Genomic DNA, 23,122 nt, shown 5'->3' with positions numbered 1-23,122 from the left:
CTCTCTGTCCTCCTTGTCTTGTGTATGCTATAGAGCAGAAAAAAAATCCCTCGTATGTGAGCATTTGGAGAAGGCTGGAAGACACCCACATTGTGGACACTGGGCTGCCTGAATGCAAGAAGATTGAGGAAAAAAAAAATAAGCAACAGCATTTGAGAGCCTTTTAAGAACAGACACTTTTCCAGACGTCAGGAAATGCCCTTAAATGGATGGGATCTTTTCAATGATCCTATCAGTCCAGAGAGCATTGCTGCCTCTGAAGCTGGAGGATATCTCTGCTATCAGCAGGGGGTCTCACACCTCACTGACCCACTCTAATACTGTCCAGCTTTTAAGATCTGATATTCTGGGACACGGGACTTTCCAGATTAGGATAAATATGACTCACTTACAAAACTAAGCATGCCCTCTTCTGAGCCCAAAGAGGCTACAGTGTGGAGGGTGGCTTTTTATCTCCTTGTGTGTATGAGGGAAAAGGGGTCACTGCAGTTCTGCTTTCGATAATCACTGGTTGAATGGGCCACAGAGAAGGACAAGTGAGCAGAGGGCTCTGTGGCATGGCCCTGCTGTTCATCACAGGTGTGTCTCCTATTCTATATATGCAATAGGGTGGTCTCATCCTGTCTGCGGACCATGGCTGCTCGTTTGCTCACTTGGGCTACAGGAAAGGCAGAGCTTCTTTAAGGAAAGCTTCTATCTGCATAAAAGGCAGAGCAGCTGAGAAGGGACAGTACAGATGGTGCTAATTTCCAGAGGCCATATGTTTGAAAGGACCCTGCGTACCCCCACAAGAATTCTTTGTTTTCTCAATGTTCATTTTCAAAGGTGCTCTGGAGGTCTCCTCTTTGCAGGAGGCTGCTGCTTCCTCCCACTCGTCCACTCCTGACACGTTTGCTCTGTCCCCTCCTCCATCGCCCACTGCTTGACATGCCCCGCAGCTGGATAAACAGCGATCGCAGTCACTTACAGCCCTCCAGTGCCTTTCAGCAAGACACCGGCACAGAGAGATGCTTCCTGAGATGCTTGTCATGGGCAGACGGTCGTGCTGCAGCCCGCGTGCCAGCACCAGTATCGCTCTGGTCCCGGCAAGATCAGGTTCAAAACACACAGGATCTGGAGGTGCTAATTACAAATGTGGGCTCCCTGTTCTGTGTAAGGCTAAGGAATTTGGTGATCTGGGAGCTCTGGGTCTGTCTGCTGTCTGGGCTTAGCTATGAAATGAGCTTATAAATGTTCACAGTAGCTTTGATCCCTGCTCTGTTGAGTTGTTGTCCCTTCTCTGCTGGCTGATTATGGGAAAGGGGACTAGCTCATGTCCTAAGCAGCACTTGTCCCAAAAGAGCCTGCTGTAAAGATGGGAGAGGAGGAACCCCCATGGGTGTGATTTGCACTTGTGGCTGTCAAGGTTGTTGGCTCTTGGTTGTTTGTGGAGCTCTTTGGAGTTCACCACCATCAAGACTTGGTCCACCTGGGGGCAATCAGGCCTCCTTCTACACCGCTGCCCCCATCTGTTTTGGACTGCAGGAGCTGGGGAGCTTGGGGGACAACACGCAGTGGTGTTGTGGTGACTTTGTTGCAGTTCACATGAGTTTCATAAAGGGTCCCATGCAGCCTGGTCAACTTGTAGGTTTGCTCCCTTGGCTTACAGGGTCGCCAGCATCCCTGACCAGGGCAGGGCAGCTCTGGAAGACCCCTGGCCAGGGGCAAGCCTGGTGCACTGCATGCAGCGCAGCCGGTGCTGCCCAGGAGGGGCTGGCTTGGTCCGGCCACCAGTGGTTAGAGTGGTTGAGAGCAGAGGCATGAAGATCCCCTCCCTCCTTTGCCCGCTCTTTCCTCTAATGTGCGTTAAATTACTTCTTGTTATATTAAAGACTGAGCCTCTTTAGAAGCTCTGCTCAGCCTTCTCATTAATCACCGTGACAGAACATGACAAATCCACTTTGCTGAAGCATTATTTCACTTTGTAAAATCCCCGGTGCTTTGCAACAGCTTATCCAGCAGCACCTCTTTCCTCCCTGCTGTCCTAGGGACATCTTCCCTCCTCCTCCTCCAGTCCATGCAAGATAATGGGTTTTTTAGAAGTAACTGTATCTGAGGGCTTTGCTTTATCCTGGGTCACACGGACGGTCCTGGCATTTGAAGCCCAGTCCCTGGATGGTCTCTACTGATTGACTTATTGCAGCCAAGACTGTGTCCCTGCAGCTCACTGATGTGTGTTTATACAAGACTGTGCAGCCCCCCCTTTACATAACCATTAATTTTATAGAGGGCATATAACAAAGATGGGCCTCCAATATGTCTCCTGCCTTTGATCTGTGTGGGGTGTGTGGCCTGATGGGCCCAGAGCTGCCGGCATTGCTGATTTACTCTGCTCTGCGGACATAGCTTATGGAGCAAAAAAAAGCTTATGTTTTCTCTCAGCGGTATTACAATACCATTACAGGCTGTGCTGATGTCTGTTCGCATTCGGTCTGGAAGGGCAGGAACGGCTAAGGGTTTGCTTGCCTTTAAATTTTTCTTTCAACATTAGCTAAACAGTTTGGTTCATGCAATCCATGAGTGCCCCAAACCCGCGCAGACGGGTAGGCGGGTTATTAAGGGTCTACAGAGTTGCTAATGGAAATAAAGTCCGTGTATTGGCAAGCTATAAGCATTGACCTTGTGACAGGGTGCTCACTCTGAAACAAAATCTCTCCAAAACAGTTCTCTCACAGAACTTTATTGTCATCCAAGCCAGACTCAGAAAACTCCCTTTTTTTTTTTTCCTCCCAGTTTGGCATGAATTAGGATTCCTGGATCTCAGTATGACCTTGCCCTCGAAAATCAACTCTCTGATCAGAAACCCTTTTGTTGTTTTGACTTGGCATACCAAGTAGGATAGTGACCTCAGCACCAACACCAGTGGTGGGCAATTGACAGACCAACCAAATCCAGGTCCCCCCTGAGCTCCTGTCCTAAATTTGGGTGGAGTTGTTTTGAGTTGTTGAGCCTCTTGGTGGTGAATGTTGACCTTAGCTCTCTCTGTTGGTCACCATGAAGGTGCTAAACTTTATCATTTTTTTTATTTTAACCAAAAGGTACCCTTTAGAGGTAACATCTTTCGATCAACCATGATGAAAGCTGAGCAAAAGTCTAAGAGTGGCATTTGACAGTGTAATTTTAGGTCACCAAAGCTTGATAGCCAAACTTTGCCAAAGTCCCCAGTATGAAAGAGTCACACTAAGTGAGAGGTTTCTAGTGTGGGAAGTGTTTGTTCATCCAAAGTCTCCAGTTTCTTCTATGGACTTTCAGCCAGGGGCATTTTCAGGATGACGACGTATTCTGCAGGTGCTCACCGTGACATCCGCCTCCCGTGCAAAGAAGTGGTTGCTGCCTGTTATCTGTCAGCTCGCCTGTTATACTGCTTAGTTTTACTTCTTGGCGCTTTACGTAAAGAGAAAAAAAAAGAAAACAGAGTGTCTATAAAGTATGGAAAATGTAGAAACCCCTGACAGTTGTATGGTGTGTCTTGCTTCTCCCACAGAGAGGAAACCACAAAATAGTGAGTCCAGGGGTTTCTTTCCACACACACAATATCTGTCAGGATTTTGAGGAATTTTCTGGGAACTGATGAAAGAAATGTGTTCTTTAAGGCCTGATATATACTGTACAACTGTTCTGTACAAGGGATATGCAGTGCTCCACACTGACAGGTTCCAAAAAGCTTCCAAAATAAAAGAAACCCAAAGGATTTGAGGGAATTTCTTCCAAGAGGGCAGATTGGCTCCTATGGGAACAGAGCCAGAAGTAAAGGGGGAAATGTGCTTGTACTAAAGGGAAAAGGTACCTGATGTGTTTAATAGCTGTAGTTTCCTTGTTAACCTTTTCATGCCTCTGCAAGATCACTGATGCTAGTGGAAAATGCATAGGCATTTTAGCAGCAAAGGGCTATTGCCTCCCCAGATTCAATTTTCTCAACCCCAAGGTGTGGGCAGGATGCAAGAGGGAGTCACACAAGTAATGAGTTGCCCATGCTCAGTGATGTCGTGCTCATGGAGGGGACCCCTGTGTGCCAAAGGACCAAAAATGAGTGTAACAGTGTCAAGAGCCTGACTTACATGGCCTTCCCAACACAGGGCTTTCAGAGGCTGCCCTGCACTCATGATGACTGTAAGCAGTGCTGCTAATTGTGGGGATACCTTAATTAATGAGCAGTGAGTTGGTGAAAGTGCATCAGCAAATGGGAGCAGCATCAGGATCAACCCTAAAAGATGGTACAATGTGTTTATCTAGCCTTTCTTTCTGGGATTTATTGCATTTAAAAAAAAAATGTTTATTTTTCTTCTCTCTTTCAGGTCCACCTGTAAGTACCAAACCTCTATGGTATTAGAAGCTGTTGACACAGTTTGCAGGGCATGAACTAGCAGTCTCCTGTCTGTGGTGTCTGATGTGGTAGCCACCTTTGCAGTCCTGGCACCCTGGGATCTCCCAAACAGCAAGTACTGCGGGTGCTCAGGACCTGTATTGGGGTGGGATTACTTTTGGTTACATCGCAGTTTCCAAGGGTGAGACGGAGGGAGCGTGGGGATGGGGACATGGCAAATGCGAGGGCTGCAGATATCTGCGTGTTACCAGTCGGCCCCACGTACCCTGGAGGAATTGACTGTATGCGCTTCACATGCGTTGGATGCCAGACTTGTTTGCGAAAAAGGGAAAGATAGATCGTAAACACATGGCGGGAGCTGAGCTGTAGGGACTTGTTCCCTGCTACTCACCCGGGCTTGCTGAACTGTTGGGTCTTCAAGTATAGCTGCACAACTATCAATTTCAGAGGAAAAATTGTGTTGACAGCTTCCTTTTCAAATGTTAGCTAATGCAAAACCTCAGCACAGACGATTTAGGCTTCAGAAAAATAGCTAGGTTATTGCAGAAGTTTTCTTACAGCTATTAAGAGACCCACAGTGAACCAGAAGCAGCAATGCAAGGAATGAGGCCGTGTATCGACATCTCTCAGGATTATAAAGAAACGCTATATTGTCTCTAGCACGGTCCTTCCAGAGGAAATGGTTTATATTCGTGTACAATAGAGTAACTATACTGGGTTTCTGTAAAGGAACATGAGAAGTTAAACATACGGTAGTCATCTTTTGTCTGTTCACACAAAAATGTCTTAAACAGTTTGCAGATGACGTTCTGAGGAGAAGTAGTTGCTGCACAACCTATTTTCCCCTTTCATCAAGTTGAAATGCTATAGACTGAACTCCCACAGATATATGAGCACAGCCCAGTTTAATGACAACAATCTTCCAAAAAGTTGCACCTTCCAGGCCAAAAGGTCTGAAAGCGTTTTACAGCTGGAAGCCCTGATCCACGCAAACTTTCAGTGATAGCTTTTCCCAGGGGCTTTCAGGACTGGCCGCTGAAGTGAATGTATTTCGGCGTTAGCTTTAGGTTATTGGGAGGAAAGCACTGCTCTGGAGGGGGCTGAAAGCAGAGTCCATCCAGGGCTGTCCCTGCCACTCCACCCTGAGCAAGAATATGTCAACACTAAAGGGATGGGGTGGGCACAAAATTGGTAGTGGTGTTGGTATTTCTATTACTGCCCTGAAATATTAGAGAGAAAACACAGACGTCTCCTGGAGAGCAGTCTGTGCCTTTGCAGGGTGAGGAAGACACACGCTCCAGGCTTTCTCTGCAGCAGTAAGGGTTAGAAACTTAAAACCGTAATGAAAGATTGAAGCCTGGCAGAAACACATGGGACCACCAGAGAAGTGCTGACAATATACGCTACCGTATCCCGGCTTGTTGCGACCCCTGAACCTGTCTCTGCACGTAGACTTTCAGGACATTGAGGAATGCTACAGCCAATGGAAATAACAAGAGGAAGTCGGGCAGACCGAGCATCGTTAGCCAAAGTGGAATTTGTCTTGGGCTAACAGCACCCTCATCTCATTCTGGACCTCTGGGGTTTCTGATTGGCTGGTGAGTGAGACTGGCTCAGGCACTGTGAGCAAAAGTTCACCACTGAAGAGTCAAGCAGGATCCTCTATGTCACCATAGGAAATATTCCCCCCTCCCCCCCCATATTTCTTGTGATTAAAACCGCATGGAAACTCAACTTTATGAGCCACAGATCTGGGCTTCTGCCTGGCTGGTTGTCATACACATCATTCTAGATAGAGACCCCAAAGCACTGACAACCCCACATCTCTCTCCCACATTTTTTTCCCGGCTTGCAAAACACAATGTGCCGGGCAGCAGGGTTTAGCCCCCAGTGCCGATGTTGGCTTGAGTGTGGGGATGGGCAGAAATACTCATTAGAAACGCACCAAGCCCTGTTTGTAGTCTAGGGCAACAAGGAGAAAAGCCAGGGAAATGGATGTGGAACACTCCAGCAGCAAAAGGAACCTTCATGCTCTCCTCTTGCCCAGTAGATATTCCCACCATTATTCTTGAACTCAGTCAAGGCTTTGGTGAAGGCAAGGGCAACCCGCAGTCATGTAAGAAATTTGGTGAGATTGGGACTAAACGGGGCAAAGAAAGGAAGGAAATGATGAAATCGTGCAATAGTCCTTGAGGTTCCCGGACTCTTTTGCCGTCTGGACCACATCCGAAGGAAAAGATCCTCTCACGGACGTTTTCTCTCCCATTTCTGAACATGCAACATTTCTGTGGCAACTGCAGCAATTCCATACATGAAAAAATAATATTTAGCAGATGGAAACTAAGGAAGAAAGTCAGAGCCCTGTAATTACCTCGTTCTCCATGGATTTGCAGATACCTTCACAGCCCGTGTGGAGAGCTGTGGGTAGAGCCATGCCAAAAGGAGAGTAAACTTCACAAACAGATTAGGAAACCGAAGCAATCAGAGCTGATGGTCAAGGAGCTGTGGAGAGTTTCTTAACCATTCTGTTTCCTAAACCCTTACATGTGATTTCGTCTCTTTATCAAGCCCTCCCTTCAGAGTTTGAAGCTAACTTTGGCCATTTCTATGTATTTTGTTTCAGGGCCTTACAGGAAGACCAGGGCTCCCGGTAAATACTTCATTCTTCTTTTCATTCCCTCATGCCCTCTGTCTGGCAGTACTTTCATCAGTAGGCCTCCAGGGTTTGTAAACTGGGAGAAGATAGTGATCTCGCATAGCAAACCTGATGTGGAACAGCATATTACAAACAGGACAATGGCTCATAACAGAGTAGGGACCACGGGAGCTTTGTAGGACCAAATTTAAGGATAACAGAACCCCTATGAACCCTCCTGCATGTGGGAAACACACTACTTTTGAAGATACCTTTGTCACTTGAGGGTCTGGTTGAAGAGGTGCAGCATGCAGTATTCTTGCTGATGGGCCTTGCTTAGTTAAACAGGATTTAAAAGGCCTCAGTCACTCTGGGACAAATGCAAAAGTCAATAATACTGGTAGCTGCAACTGAGATAGATAGTCATGAATGAGGAAGGAGTGTGGTTTCAGGGTTACAGCTGCGTGCTTTCCTGGCGATGGCTCCCTGCTCTCCAGGCTGCTGCTCACCTGGAGACTACAACAGCCGTAGCAGGCAGTTTCCTAATGAACAAAATGCAAACTGTGGTGCTGGCTCTCCTCCCGACTCAGGACAGAGGCTGCTTGTTGCCTTCCATGCTACTCTAGCACCGAGGTGGGAGCTGCAGGCGGTTTTGCATGACCTTGTAACCAACCTACATGGTATCATCCACCCGTGAGTGCTCTTTCCTGGCTGCCTGTCACAGACAACCTTTCCTTATAAACATCTGGCATTTATTTGCTGTCGTACTGGGAGCTCCCCCTTCGCTATTATTGCTTGGAGGTCTGTAATACTGCGCAGTCACATACCAGACACGGTGCCGTCATGTACCGCTCCAACACCAGGTACTTGCTGGAGACCTGACACAGCTCAGCCCCGACCTCAGGCTCTTCCTGCTTGGGCACCAGCCACAACAGAGCCAGGAGAAACAAAATCAGCTTTTACCTCAAACCATGAGGGAGATCAGCCTGAGCTCAGCTCTGGAGGAAAACAGCATTTAGGGGACTAAAAGCACAGGAAAACTCAGCATTATGTTCTCCACCAGCCACAGAGTAATCCCAGGCAAGATGCTGACACCAGGAATTTTGCTCGCTGCCGGCACACAGAGATAGGCAAATATTAGCAGGACTGAGAACCCGCCTAAAACCCTAGAAGAAAGCAGTTTTGCGTAATATATCATCTACAAAATTTTAAATCAAGCAGCTGTTTAGTGTTTCATCCATCTGCAAGGGACGCTTTTGCAAAGCATATATTGCTTTTCAATTTATCAAAACATGGGCTGCATGGAAAGGAATGTCCCCAATACTGAACGATTCCCCAGCTCTGCAGAGGGAAGCAGCTAAACTTTCACCAGGTAGCGGTTTGATCCCAGGCAATAATGTCTGAGTTTGGGATGCATGGCCAAAGGAGCCTCTGCGTACACCCGGCAAACAAATAGAGTTAAGTGCATTCCACTTCCAGAGATTTCAGACTACGTTCACACACGTTGGGACTGAACGTGGTGGAAGGCACAAAGAGGTGGCACCAATGGGACTGATGTCTCCATCTGCAGAAACCAGAACACCGGGTTCACGGCCAAGGACACACTGTTTTACATAAGGAAACCCCAAACATTGCTGGAAATAGAACTGAGAGATTATTATCATGTCATTTTTGCAAAATATAGAGGAAAAGTTATGTGACTGCTGAAGATATAACCAGCCAGATCCTTTGCCAATCAGCTGCTGTCTTCCAAATCTGCACAGCCTTCAGTTTTGGTGACCAGGAATGCAGAGGAAATTGATTTCTTTTTTTAATTTTTAATTGCATAGTTAAATTTAACTTTAAGAGGCAGAAAACTGTCTTGTAGGTAAGTGGCTGAACAAAATTGCCACCGGTCTTGTGTTCATGTGTTTACGAGGCTCTGCTCAGTGTTGTCTGGCCCAAAGTCATTCCCCAAACCACTGTTACGATCGTTCACACCCTGCCAATGCACTGCAAAGTATCTCAAAGGGGTAGAGGACACTGAACACAGCTGCTCATATGTCTTCTTCCAGACGTGCTTTTTCCTGTGTCAGCTTGTTTTCCCACATTTTTCTTTTGCTTCTGGACAGGACCGTATTTTCAAGTCTAAGAGAATCCTGTTTTAAAGTGATAACTCTATAAATAAATAGCTAACACACAGATGACTTTGGTAAAGAAAGAGAAAAATGTGACGGTTGGCTACTGCAGGAAGTCAGTTCCCAGGACCCGGATTTTATGAAGTGTTAGAAATTGGGATTATACTTTGTTAGGCTGAAAATTCTTGCCCTTCTTTTGCTGCCTAAATCATCATATGTAATTTCTGTTGCGAGATGTGCTGGTTTGTTGGATGCACAAGTGAACTGGTGTCTTATACATGTTATTAAATACAGGTTCGGGAAAACGCAAACACACTTTCCTTTCTCTCTAACTTGATCTCTCCCTCTCTCAAAATCCCTGGAGACTTGCACTGCAGCACGAAGCCACGTCTGTGGCATAGCTCATTTGTGCTGTTTTATAACCTTACCTTTGGCCAGTTTCCAATTGCCTCTGATTTTGTCTTAATTGCCAGGGAGACAAAGGTGCGATGGGGATCCCTGGGCGGCCGGTAAGTCGAAACCTCTTGCATGTGCCTTGTCCTCTCCATCCTCTCCCAACCCCTAAGATTTTGGGGGGGCTTTCAGGGTGATCCTTGGCAGGTGTCAGTGTCAGCAAAGCTACCCTCCCTGAGCCCCACACCTGAGGGCCTCTCCTTGTTGCAGGAGGGTGGCCAGCCCTGAAAACTGTGTACGTGTTTCCATCCCCTCTGCCGTATTTCTCAGGCCTTCCTCTGGTTCAGCATCCCCCGCAGCTGGGTGCCTCCTGCTGCCACCTCATGTGCCAGCTGGGCTTGCTAACCATGGGCTTGCTAACACGCACGCCTGCCTGCCACCGGCAGCTGCCCTGTCCAAATAACTCTGCCCTGAACAAAGCAGGCCATCCCCTGCCTGGCTGAGCTGCTTTTTGGAGCTGCTCTTTGCTCGGGCATCCCAGGGTGAGGATGGGGAAGAGGGCTGGGGCAGGAGCTGAGGTCACCCTACTCATCCCAGCCCCATAGCAAGGGTTTTGGGGTGGGGGAGTGTGCCCTTACCGCTGACGCCTGTGTTGTTTGTGTCTTTCTCTCTCTCTCTCTCCCCCGCACCCTCTTGCATGTGGCTGCGACGGGTGCCACTGACCCAGGGACTAAAAGGGCAACCCGGAGAGAAGGTGAGTCAGATCCTCCCAGCCCATAGCATCCCCAACTGTCCTCATCTAGGGCCAGCCCAAGCCCCCTGGTCACAGTCATGGCTGCTGCAGCCAACTTTGGGCTTTCATCCCCCCGGGCTGCCCCCTCTGTCCCAGCAGTGTGAGTTTATCTCCCACGTTCCTTCCAGGCCACTCAGCCTCCAAAGATGTTGCATTTCTTATTTATGACAATTTACTAACAGCGTAAGAGCCACACAGCTCTTTCTGAGGCTGGGCACACACAGCTCCCCCCGAGGCTTCCTGGGTTTTAACCACTGAGTTTCTTCTCCACTGGCAGCTCTGCTTGCCCTAATCAAACTGCAGCTCCCCTCCACCTCCCAGGTTAGCCCGATCCCTGGTACAAGCCGTAGTGAGGAAGAAAACGGCATGGCACGCTCCTATTTCTGACATGGAGGGACCTCTTCTTCCTAAGGAAAACTGATGGTGTGATTCAAGTCTATGGGACACCATCTCACAAACTGTTTGCCATGCAGTGCATTGATGCTTTGTACCTGCAAAGAAGTGGTAGTTTGCAAAGCATCCTCCTGCTGGCCCCCATGTTTGGAAGTGTTTGACATTTCAGCGTTAGTGTATTTTCCCCAGAGCTGTGAGTACCTTCCACCTGTGAGAACAGTGAAATGGAGGTGTTTGGGGTGTGTGAATAGCTGAGTAACAACATGTAGAAACTAGGAAAGGGATGAATATTCACCTGATAGGGGGATCATCCATGCACTGCCATACCATGCCCATTTGCTCCTCTTCACAGGAGACAGAGAGAAAAACACAGCAAGGAAGGGCAAGGTAGTACAGAGATTCTCCTTCCTTGCTTTCAAGCTACTGCTTGCTCATTGAAGCCAACCAACATTACCTAACAGACCAAGATTTCACCGCCTGAAGCCATCCTGCTTTTTCTCTGCGTGTCCTTGCATTTCTCCCTGGCCAAAGCTTTCAACACAAAGGGACAGCAGATAGATACAAACAAACAAGGGAAAACTCTTAATTGCCCATGCTTCCCCAAAGCCTGCGTGAGAGTCCTAGGTCCTTGGCAGGCCTCAGCTTTGTTTTGCAGAGAGCTCTGCTTGCTCACGGGCTGCTTGGTTTATGGGACACTCCATCCCAAAGCTCCCCAGCCCTGGGTGCTTCTGGAGCTGCCTCTCAGGAATATGCCATGTTTTCCAAAGACAGGGACATGTCCTGCCCATCGCACGTCGTGGGTGGCTAGGATCTGGAGAGGCAGCTGTTTTCTTTTCGAGAAAGGACTTTACTGTTTTCATCCACATCCCAACTGAGTTTGAGAAGCACAAAACCAAGGCATTTCTGGAGGCAGCCAGTGAGCTGCCCACAGCTCCCATTTCCCTGCAGCCCAGCACATCCCTCCTTCTTTTCTTTTTTCTGCAGGACACAGTCCTTCTGGACTCTCAGGAAGGAAACAGAAAAGTTTTCAGGCCATCTTTCACGCTTGTAATGGGGCAGATCCTCTGTTTTGCCAGAAAGTGTTTTATGTGTTTGTAGTTTTCTTTGCTGGGCAGCTTCCATTTTCTGTCACGTCTGAGTAGCTCCAAACAACATCTTTTCTCCCAAAGTGTGGGGCAAGAGCTGGGAGTGGCCAGAATGGCAGCTGCCCCATAAGCCCTGAAGGTCTCACACCTTGAACACCCTCATTTAACCCTGGTCTTGATGGGAATATAATTGTCCTTGTATTTTTCTCTCCTCCTCACCCCTTTTCCTCTCCCTTCTCTCTCTGCAGGGTGCTCCAGGAGAAGCAGGCATGTCTATCATTGGGCCTCGTGGTCCACCCGTAAGTGGCCTTTCTCTCTATTTTTGACTGATGCAGGATGTGGGCAAGTCACAGGGAAAGACTTAGGAGGGGCAGTTAAGACACATCATCAGGTGGAGAGAGCAAAAACCCTCTATAATGTGGTTCCCATGCTGAGCCAGCCTTGGTTTTATACTGCTATTATATACTATATATAATGAAATTACAGTTCATACTCCAGAACAAATGAGCAAGCCTTCCCTGACAAAGAAACCATATTCATGTATTTAAAAGGAAGAAGCATATTTCCTTCTTGCAACAGGGCTGCTACCACTTTGGGAGAAAATACGCCCCTTGCCTGGCTGATCTCAGCCTTTGGTTTCATTAGCAGAGGGCAAACCCCCTGATTTTGCAGAAGAGTGGGATCAGAGTTAAGCTGGTGACTAGGGAACTCACAAAAATGGGTAGTTCAGAGTTGTTCAGATGTCTTTGTTAAGTACCCATAATCTTGGAAACTCTTCGACAGCACAGTTACCGCTATCTGGAAAGTGTAGGCAGGATTCTCCACACTCTTCCAGCAAAAGTGTCCCTGCAAGGCGCAACAAGTCAGCCAGACAAAGATTTTTGCAAGGATAGGGTCATAAAAAAAGACCGACATGAAGGGTTGGAGCATTTATGTGCCCTAAATGCTGGATGTTTCTTGCACTCTGGTTCAGGCATCAAACCTCTGCTTTTGTGTGGGTGCAGCCAGTCCTCTCCATCCCTGCACAGCCTCCACTGGAGATTTCCATGAAAAATGACCCAGAGATTCAGTTCTCTCCCTCCCAGTGGGCGCTTCCGATCTTGATTAACCTGTGAAGAGCACCGTCCTTGACCTGCAGAGAGGATGGGCCGCCGGCAACTTTTGTTTCACAGCAAAGGTCAAGTGAGAGAGACCTAGGCAGTGTGAACACTTGGCTACATCTGGCTCTCCAATTAACTTTCCAAAAGCCCCCTGATAAGTGTTTCTAATAAGAAACACCTTTGCTGGTTCCCAGGCACGCTGGAGTTTGAGAAGTGACAGAACCAAAGGCCAGGGCACAGATGGGTCTCCCTGAGTGTTTTGTACCCAGTAGACGGTCCATGGCCACGTGGCCAGGCGAGGAGGAAGGGCTGGCAGATGTCTCCATGCCCAGCTCTGAGTGAGACCACCCTATTCCACAAACAGCAGATTTTGGAGGGTAAATGCCCTGTTGCTTTTGCTGTTTCTCACGAGCTGTAACTCTCAGCATTCTGGATAGTGTGATTAAAGTAATTGGAGAGAAAAACTGGCAGTCACTGTCACTGTAGGTCCTGCAGAGGCAGGCACCACTGTTTTCTCGAAGGACACATGCCTGGTCTGCAGGACAATTTTTAATGTCTGCTTTGATTCTGCTGTTTTGCCTCATTGCTTTTGCTGCTGTTTGAGAAAGTGCGGAACATGTTACACCTCCAAAGCAGCAGAAAATTTAGATGGCAAATCATATTTAAAATGGGCTTTTGCCTACACCAGTCAAAGCCCTGAGGTGCCAGGACTGGCACAACTCCACAATTCCACCCCCAAAGTCTACTGTGAAGATGATCCAGTTTCCCGGGGAGCTGGTGATAGGTCAAAAGGATGGCTGAGCACTGAAGACAAACACGGAAACCCTGGCCAAGGGGCCACTCGGAAAGACGTGGGATGACAAATAGTTTCCAGATTTTTGTTTCGAGGTTAAAGTTTTCGCTCGAGCTCAGAGCTGCTTAACTTCTGGCCAGAGAGGGACAGTGCACCGATAGTGGCAGAAACAGACGGTCTCCATGATTTGGCAGCTGCCGGGATTACATACGTCATATGATCAACATTTTAAAAAGAAGACAAGGAAAAACAGCCACCCAACAAAAACAGTCTCTTGGAATAGCTTGCTGCTGAACTGTTGTTTTGGCCTGATACCGTGCAAATCACTCTGCTGTCCTCCAAGGAGAAAGAGGCAGCAGTCTGTAGTCTACAGAGGAAGCCAAATTGCACCATTTCCAGGTTTTCTCCCTAATTCTTTTTTTAGCACTTCTTGTCTGGGGAGGTGTCCAACAGGGAACCAAAATTAATGAATTGTGGCTAGGCTCTTCTTGATTCTTGCCTTTTCAGAAACCAGCGGTGGACAGATCCTTTAATTTATAACCTATCTTCCCTCCTGGTCACTAGCCAACAGGACCAGGTGGTTTTATATGTATCTTGCAAAGCAAAGCTGACCAAGTTCAACTTTGCAGAACTGAAAAAACAGTGCAAATGCGATGAGGTCCTGCTAGCATTGTGTATAAAAACATAACTGTTCAGTGCAACATGAGGCATTTTGTGGTAGGGGCATCCCTCAGACTCTGGAAAGAGGTTATTTGGCCCCATCCTCTGAAGCGGTAAACCTCCATTGAGTCTCTCTGCAGATAGAGGGAGGCTGGAGGGGACGTAATCTGAGGTGAAGGTTTTCCTTGCCAGTGTGACTCTGAGCTCTCTCCCAAGGGATTATCGTTGCTTCACTGTGGCAAACCTCAGCCTTGCAGCCCAGCAGGCCTGTCCCCTCCTTCCCCTTCCCTTCCCTCAGCTCCACACAGGATCACTCTGGTTAAGGCAGAGGTGCATTTCTTTCCAGAAGCAAACCCTTGTTTAAACCAAGCTCTTTCCTAGCAAACCCTTGTGGGACTCAAACAGTCTGGTCATGATATCACAAATTGCCTAAGAAAGCATTTTCTTCCCCAAAATGAAGCACAAAAGACCTGGGCTTTTTGGCATTGCAGCACAGCTTTCAGCAAAGGCAAGATGCCGTAGCGGTCACTCGATGAGCGTGGTACAGGATTTAGCTCATCCTGCTGTTTCCATCTACATGGGTATGCTTCCAGATCTGCTGAAGTCTGGTCCATACTGCTTCCTGACTTGGCTCACACATTCTTTGGGAAATTGAGATAAAAAATCCTTAAGTAAAGTGATATCTTTACTGGATACCCGCAAATCTAGGGTAACTGTGACCTGGGATGTCACAGGTCCCAGAAACTGAAGAACTATGAAAAATTGTCATGATTTTTTTTTTTTTTCAGTGTTTTTAAGTGGGTGATGAAGAAGCTGACAAACGCATCCCAAGCCAGTGTTTGCTGTACCTGATCCCAAACTGGTAGCCAACACTGGCTAGCCAGAAAGAGGCAGGGGAAAGGACTTGGTGCTCATGTTCCTCTCATCACACTAACTCTCCTTTTTCTCTTAGCTCTCAGAGGGAAAAAACAGAAAAGAAAAAAAAAAAAATCATCTCTTCTCCAGAATTATTTGTGAGGAAAATGAATGTGCTGGGACATGAGATTAGGGGAGGAGGAGAAGAGGGATGGCTGTATTTAGACACCAGTGACCTGCAAGGTTTGTCTTGCACAGAGCAGCACCCTGCATTAAACACCTCCAGTTTATGGCGGCAAGAATTGCCATAAAATGAGCTCAGCCTCTGGAATATGCTCCAAAAGCCTAGTGTATGGGCTAGGGACACCCATTTAATTAATGTAGAAACTTCAAGGAAACTGCTTGCAATCCAAACTGGACCTGCTCCAGCATTTTCTTGGCCCTGTACAAATTGGAGTGGGGATGAGAGATTTCCCCTCCTTCCCAAGATGCTTTCCCCTTGGAGGGGAGTTGGGTCTTGGATAACTCTTCAGAGAGTTCCAGGATAAATAGGCAGAGGCTGGAGGAAAGTCTCCGTAGAGAGGACTTAGGGTCCATCAAAATCCAGTTTCTCTAAACTGCTGTCTCCGTTTCATTCTTCCCAGGGACAGCCTGGAACAAGAGGTTTTCCTGGATTCCCGGTAAGTGTAACTGCTAATTTATGAGGTACGGATGTGCGATGTTACCAGGAAGCCTCATTAGTGCTTGCTGTATCTCATCATTTCTGTCTGAAACCCAGGACCTGATCTGATATCACTGGAAAAAGTAGTTTTTTCTTAATTATTTGTTCTTCTTCTTTTTTTTTTTTTTTTTTTTAATTTTAAATGATACTTAGGGAAAATAAAAACCAACAACCCACACAGCTCCGAAAGGAAATTAATTTAAAAAAAACCCCAAGTGTTAAAATAACAGAGTTGAAGCCAGATCTGTTCGGTAAAAGAAAACCATCCTAAGAAATACCCCCAAAAAAAGAAAATAACCCCGAGGTAGGTGAAATTCCAACCTTAATTGAGCCTTTAGGTGATATTGCAATAGCAGCAAGCGCCTGTGATCCAAACAGGGCCCTGCGTGATGCAGGTCACCTGGGGACTGTGCTAGGCTGAAGACCCTGGTTATGCCAAAGGGAAACGACAAAAAACATGAGGGGCGATTCTTCTCCAGCACTGTCACAGATGGGCAAGAGAATGGAAAACAAGCCCAGGAGAGGACAAAGCAAATTTCATTTCAGTCCTACAGTTGCTGGCAACACTCTCTGAAGCATTGAGGCTGCTGGAGAACTGAAACAGTTGTTATTTATTCTTATGAATTTATCCTGGACGACTAGGAAGCAAGCCTAAGGCAAACACAAACACCCCCTGCGTCCCTGCTCCCGCCAGGCATCTCAGCTGCTGCTGCAGGACACGCGATGTGCCAGAGCAGGTCTGTGGGGGAGACTCTCACGCCTGGAAAATGGGAGGAATTGACAGCTTCTGAGCTGTCTGACCGGGCTCTGTGGCTCTGCCCTTTGTGAAAAGGGAGGCTGTGCGCTGCCCCTGGGCTGAGGAGAAGCAGATCTCTCCAGGCCTTTGTGGTCTTTGGCTTTCGGAGGAGCAGAAAACAAATCAGCCCAGCTCATGAGAAAGTGCCGGGTGGGACAGCGCTCTGCAGAGCCTGTTTCTCATCAAATAATACCTTCAACATGCTGCCAAGCTTGCATGTCACCTCTTCCCTGGGACACTTTTATTATTCTATCATTTGCAAAAATTCCTCTTCCCCCAAAGGTGGGTGCCTTTTTAAATCAAAGTCTCGAGAAAACCGCTGATTTTCAACTACAGAACGGTGCAAAATTTGAAATGCTGAGGTTTTTTTGCAAATTGCCCATTAATCCTTCCTTCCTTCCCTTCTTGTGTCCAGTGCTGCTGCTGAAATGGGCTGATAGTGAGCAGGTCCCTGCAGAAGCAATGAGGAAGCTGGGCTGGTACCTAGTGGGCCAGGGCCCTGCCAGGACTCCACGGGAGGACAGAGGGAGTCACCTCACCTCTGCGTCCTTTCCCCAGTCTGTGCAATCTTGTGATACACAGTGCTTGCTGGGTCAGATGGACAGACACCCCAGTGAAAGCATTTCTCATAATTTCTCCTTTTTTATTTCAGGGCCCTATTGGCTTGGACGGCAAACCGGTAAGCAAACAGCTTCTCTCAAGGCTTTCTGTCCTGGCCCCTGCTATGTCTCACTGTCCTGCCAGCCTGCGTGTTATAGAGTGTGTTTTGAAGAGGATTATTTTGCAATGTCATGCACATGCATGGATTAAAAGAAAATTAGAAGGTTGGCAGGCAGGAGGATACCACAGATGCCTTGGGGGAGATGCAGGAGTCAGGAGTTTAGGGAAGGCAGAGTGTGGCTGCTTCCTTTCTAGGCAAATCTATAAAATAGCACTTCACAAGTGCAACAGCCTGGCTGCTGCAGGGAAAGTCTTAGCAGGCACTCCCACCCTGAATCAGACAGACAGAGCAGGTCCCCTAGGCACCAGCCCTCTGCCTTAGACAGCTGACAGCTTCATCTGAAGTTGACCCTACAGCTTCTTTCTCTTTGCTACTGTGCTGCAAAGAGTTGCAGTTAAAGAGGAAAGGACCCTAAAGATCTCCATGCTGTCCTTAGAGCTTCATTACGATCAGCTGTGTAGTAGAAAGAGAGAGACCTAAGTTCTTCCCATCCTTCAGAGAGCTAGACACAAATATAGCTACTTCCCTACGAACCCAACTGACATGAAACCCATAACTCCAGGCAGACACTGAGCCAAGTTCCCCACCACACTTCCTCTAGCCGTGCTGTAATGGAGAAGGAGCTGGTAGCACATACCTCTGGCACCTGATTTCCTACAGCAGGACCGTGTTTTTGCCATGAGGAACATCGCCCTCAAGAGAAAGCCAGCAGCGTCTCTCTCGTACTGCTCTGGGGACAGACACGTGAGCCCCAGCACTGCATTCAGCTGAAGCTGCTCTGCCAGCCTGAGGGGTGCTTAACCATGTCCCAGCCATGCCCCACAGAGCCTTTGCACCCCCTACTCATTCTCCAGAGCTTTGTTCTCAGTATTTTGGGTATCAGGGAGCGGTGTCCTGTTAGGTGTGTGAGCAAAGCTCCACATGCACGGTGTGCATCTCCCTTGACAAGGTGTAGTAACTGCAGGTGCCTCCTGAAGCAGGGAGTAAATGGGTTAAGTCAACATCATCTAGAGGCTGCAGTGGCCAAAGCTGATGAATGTCTTCTTTCTTTTGCAGGGTCATCCTGGACAGAAGGGGGAGATGGTAAAAAAAATATATGTTTGTCTGCGGGTGACGCGTTGGTTTGAAATGATGTTGCCTCTCATCTGGAAATGAGCTTGTAGGCAGGGTAGCGATCTTAGTTCAGCTAATGCACTAGCTGCGTTCCTAATTCTGTAACTTCATAATAGCAGTGCTGGGATGCACGTCTGTAATTTTTACATTACGGCTATCAAATTCATCGTGTCACAACAGCAACTCTCTAGTTACGCATGGGATATGTTTTCCTTGCAGTTAGCAATTATGTTCTTTATATATACGCTGGGAGCTTACATTTTTCATGGTTGGCCTCATAGCAGAAGTAAAAGTTGACGGAAAGATTTCTGAAAACCCATCTGGCAGCTTTCAATTTATCTAACAACAACAAAAGCGTATTTTTTGTATTAAATGTTTCTCCCCGCCTCTTGAAGGTCTGTTTCATATGTGCATCATACTTAAATGCTTTTGGTTGAAAATGATAAACTTAGGCTGCACTTGATGGAAGCACAAATGCGGTCTTGTTCCTCTCGACATCTCTGATGATGAAATCCCCCAGACATGAATATACCAAGCTAGCAGCTCTGTAGTCACCTTCACTCACTGAAACGCTGAATGTTTTCTCCTGCTAACTCCGTTTTTTGAGTCTGAGTGTCAGTATAACCCTCTGGCAAGCACATGTTGAAGATCCCCCCTCCCTGCTCCTCGGCAGAGGGGTGAGCTGACATCCCCCTGTTGCACAATCCTAGCTCAGGCAGTTGCAGCTCAGGCTTCAGTCCTGGCTGCTTCTGCTTCAATCCCAGTGCCTCGACCGAGGAGACGCGCTGTCAACTGAGGTCCTGGGAACAATAAGGGTGTGTTTTCCTGATGATTTTTCCTCTCTCCTTTTAATAATCCCCCCCCGCGGTGCAGCCAGAACATGTGTGCATTTTCACTCCTCCAGAGTAACAAAGGGAACCCAGATCTCTCTTGGGAATTTTCTCCACAATTGTTTTTAAAAGCTGAGTTTCCACCTACTGCATAAGCTGAGAGTTTTTGTCTTCTTGTCACTGTAAATGGGAATCCATCTCGCATTCACGACTGTGTTTCTTTAAAGGGTGCTGCAGGTCCCAGGGGACAACCCGTAAGTATCCCATCTCTTGCAATTGCACCTCTTCCTAATCCCTTTTCCCCTTGCATGCACTGAACTCCTTCATTTACTGAGGGCTTTTATATCACTTTTCTTTTGTAGGGACCCCCAGGACAAAAAGGAGAAAAGGTAATTTTAATGAGAGACGTGTTGAAAATTAAATGTAAAATGTGAGCAGCGAAGGGACTCGGTGGACTTGGTGCTGCTCGGTCTGACTTTGAGTGGCTGAGAAATACAGCAAGAACAGAGGGCTCTGGGGATAGGGGACAGGAGGGAGGGTGCTTGTCGTGTGCAGATTGGCATAGCTGCACTGAATTCAATATAGTCACAATGATTTACACCTTCTGGATCTGACCCCGTGTGTCTATTTTGATCCTCTCTGTTCGTAGTTTAAACTCTTTCTTTTTAATCCCTTTCTTTCACAGGGTCAGTGTGCAGAGTACCCGCACAGGGTAAGTCATTAGTGTTATTATCGTCTGTCCCGTGCCTTCCTGCATGTTAATCCTCCTTCGTTTGAATGGCTTTTTGTTGGAAATATAGATCATTTCATTAACAAGATGCGTCATTGGGGCCCTGAGGGCAGCACTTGGCTGATTGATGTGTTTCACAGAAAAGCAGCAGATAACGTTTTCCAGGAGGGATGTTGGTTCTCCGGTCTGTTCCTGCCCACCGGGGTTGACCCTCAGATAAATGCTGTCACTGCTGTTTCCTGGCGACCCTCCCATGCTCCTTGCCGGGGTGGGGAAGGCCCGTGTCCTCACCCCAAAACCCTAGGGTTTCTGGAGGAGCAGAGGTCATCCTCTCACACCTTGTGCTGCTGCACCAGGTCCGACCTGCTTCCACAGCCTCCGCTGCAGTTGTGTGGCCAGGAGTTTGTGGGATTTGTGGGGAAACTATCATCATTCCTCCCTTTTTCTTCTCCCTCATGCCAGTCTCAACAAGGGGAATTGTTGTGCTCCCTACCTGAAAGTAACCCTAATCACCCCTGGCCACAGTGCTCTGGCTGGTCCCTGGTGAGCTGGCCCCCATGCTGGTCCCTCAGCCTGGTGGGCTTTCTGCCTGCAAAGAAGGAACAGAGAGGGAGGGTTGGTGCCAGCAACCGTTTAATGAAAGCCAGGATGTTGCCCCACTTGCCTCTTCATCCTGGCCTGGCTGGCATGTACCACAGCCAAGAGCGGAGAGAGTACATCATGGGGTTTGAGGGGATTACAGTGGTAAAATTTAACCACCTCTAAAAACAAACGGAGTGCTGAAAATCCACTGGAAATGCATTGGACCAACATCATATGAAGTGGCTGGAATTTGTAATCTGGGTGTACAGGGAGACAGGCTTAAGGGCTTTCTGTTTATTTTTGATGGTCCTCTGGACAATTAGCTGGGCTCTGGTCCCTGGCGCTGAGCGAGCAGGGCCCTGGATGCTCTGAGCAGCAGAGGCAGGGGAGAGAGCTCGGCTGGCAGCAAGGGAGAAGGGGTCCGTAGGTATGTGTCAGTCCCGGTACAATAATAGCTGGTCAGCTGTGTTTATTTAGGCTAGCCGGCTCACTAGATTGTTATGTTAAAAAGAAACTAACAACAATGTTCACCCCAGTGGTGTCCTGGGTTCCTGTTACAGGCCCTTGGCTCCGACTGTCCTCAGTGCTCAAGGTGAAAAGAAGCGGCAGGACCCACAGCAGCACTGGGAAACGGAGATGCAGATTGTGCATCGCTGGGAGTAGCCTGGGCTCAGACCTGGAGGCAAAGGCACACTGGTTTGGTGGGGTGGGATTGTAGGCACCCTGGGGTGACACGCTGGAAAGGGTGGGTACAAAGCCTCACATCCCAGCAAAGCCTAGTGACATTTCCTTGGCTCTTGTGGAGGTGCTTGTGGTCTCATGAGGCAGCAAGCTCAACATTTTAAAAAGTCCATGAGTTGTGCCAAGGCAGAGGCATGCTCATGGGAAGGGTGACTGTCCTCAGATCAGCTTGAGGGTGGGCTGTCCTGAAGGATCTGGTCACAGGCTGCAATTTCAGGAAGCCAAAGGCACAAATCAGCCAACAAAGGTGCAGTTCTCTCTCTTCCTCCCAAAAAAACCCTAGGATGAGCCTTGTAAAAATGCTACACATTTGACTGAATTGCAATTTGCTCTTGATTTACTGGTTGACAAGGTCCTTTGTCAGATATTCTAGGTGACAAAATGAAAAACAACATCCTGAAAAAACAGAGATGCTGTTTCAGTTTTGTTTTGTCTTTATTTTCTTAGGAAGGAAATGTAAGGTTAGGATGTATGCTTTGGCTCTTGTTGTAGTTTCCTATTTTTTTCTGTATGAATGGTCTGCACTGCTGAGAGGGACAAGCCCAGGCGAGGGGCTACCCATTGGGTGTGAGCTGGCCACTTGAGCTACTCCAAAATGCCGCCCTGGGGAAGGGTGCTCAGATCAGGGAAAGGGGGGACCAGCCATGCTCCGTCTGCTCTCAGAAATGTTGTGTGTCTAACTGACCCTATTTGTGTCGTGTGTCTTCACTGTCCCCTAGGAATACCTAAGTACCACCCTTGCAGCCCTGCGCTCTAACCAGATCCTTACACTGAAGGTTTGTGGGTAATGATCTGATGGGATTCAGTTCTGATGCAAAGGCACAAGGATGCAGATCCAATATTGCATGCTGCCTTCTGAAAAAAACTTGCCATGGGACACAGAGGGGGCAGGGCAGGAGCTGGGTGGAAGAGGCTTCAGGTTTCTTCTGTAAACTCTCTCTCCCTTGTCTTGTCTCGTCTCTGTTTTCAGGAGTGCTTTTCTGCATTTTCTTCCTTATCCTTCCCAGCATCCTCATTCTGCTTCCCTGTAAGCTGCGTAGTATTTCAGACACACTTCAGCACTTGAGGACCCAAGCAAAGCCAGCTCAGCTGGGTCTGGGTCACTCGTACAGACATGCTAGGCACACCTAGCATGGGGGTGTGGGATTTACAGCAACATCCCCCTTGAGGAGATCAGCCCAGTCCCAAACGCTCTCCTGAGCTATGGGGCTGGCCTCCTGCACTGTCTTTTAGAAAGAGGAGGATTTCCTTCAGATAAAACCAGCCTAGCTGATTTTCCAGCAGCACTGCTTTTGTTGAGATAGCTTGTGGCTCTCTGGATCTGTACATTCAAACACAACTGCCTGATCACAGGGTGGCGATGCTGCAATATTGGGTTGCTGCTTCCCTTTGGAACAGGACTGGATCCTTGCTTTCACTGCAAACACGAGGAACAATGTTTAAAGGGATTAAAGTGCGCTGCTTGGATGTGTATGGTTACTATGGTGGGAGACCTGTGGACACACCTCTCAGATCTGAGCGCACAGCTCACATGGGGAAACATTGCACACAGGGGCACATTTTTGTGCCTGAGCACAGTAAGCCTCTTTCTCTTCTCCCTGTGTAAATCAAGAGCAGCTTCAACGGAAAACTGATAGGAACAGGAAAGTGGATCAGGCCAGAGGAGCATTCCTGGGCCTGGAGCCGGCATGGTGGGTGCCA

General features: G+C 47.9%; 1 protein-coding gene across 1 annotated transcript in view; it reads left to right on the top strand.

Annotated features, from left to right (window-relative positions):
• The first annotated feature begins 4,337 nt into the window (after nucleotides 1–4,337).
• Nucleotides 4,338–23,122, top strand: part of COL13A1 (collagen type XIII alpha 1 chain) — a 64,538-nt gene continuing 45,753 nt past the window's right edge. The window contains exons 1-10 of the mRNA XM_074874244.1: nucleotides 4,338–4,342; nucleotides 9,589–9,624; nucleotides 10,236–10,262; nucleotides 12,028–12,078; nucleotides 15,832–15,867; nucleotides 17,357–17,383; nucleotides 18,482–18,508; nucleotides 19,596–19,622; nucleotides 19,731–19,757; nucleotides 20,054–20,080. Coding sequence (XP_074730345.1) covers nucleotides 9,604–9,624; nucleotides 10,236–10,262; nucleotides 12,028–12,078; nucleotides 15,832–15,867; nucleotides 17,357–17,383; nucleotides 18,482–18,508; nucleotides 19,596–19,622; nucleotides 19,731–19,757; nucleotides 20,054–20,080 — 270 coding nt within the window. The 5' untranslated portion in view covers nucleotides 4,338–4,342; nucleotides 9,589–9,603. The remainder of the gene's footprint in view (nucleotides 4,343–9,588; nucleotides 9,625–10,235; nucleotides 10,263–12,027; nucleotides 12,079–15,831; nucleotides 15,868–17,356; nucleotides 17,384–18,481; nucleotides 18,509–19,595; nucleotides 19,623–19,730; nucleotides 19,758–20,053; nucleotides 20,081–23,122) is intronic.

The sequence above is a fragment of the Strix uralensis genome, chromosome 7 (assembly GCF_047716275.1).
Source record: "Strix uralensis isolate ZFMK-TIS-50842 chromosome 7, bStrUra1, whole genome shotgun sequence".
Taxonomy (NCBI): Eukaryota; Metazoa; Chordata; class Aves; order Strigiformes; family Strigidae; genus Strix; species Strix uralensis.
This window is presented reverse-complemented; position numbering and strand designations above follow the sequence as displayed.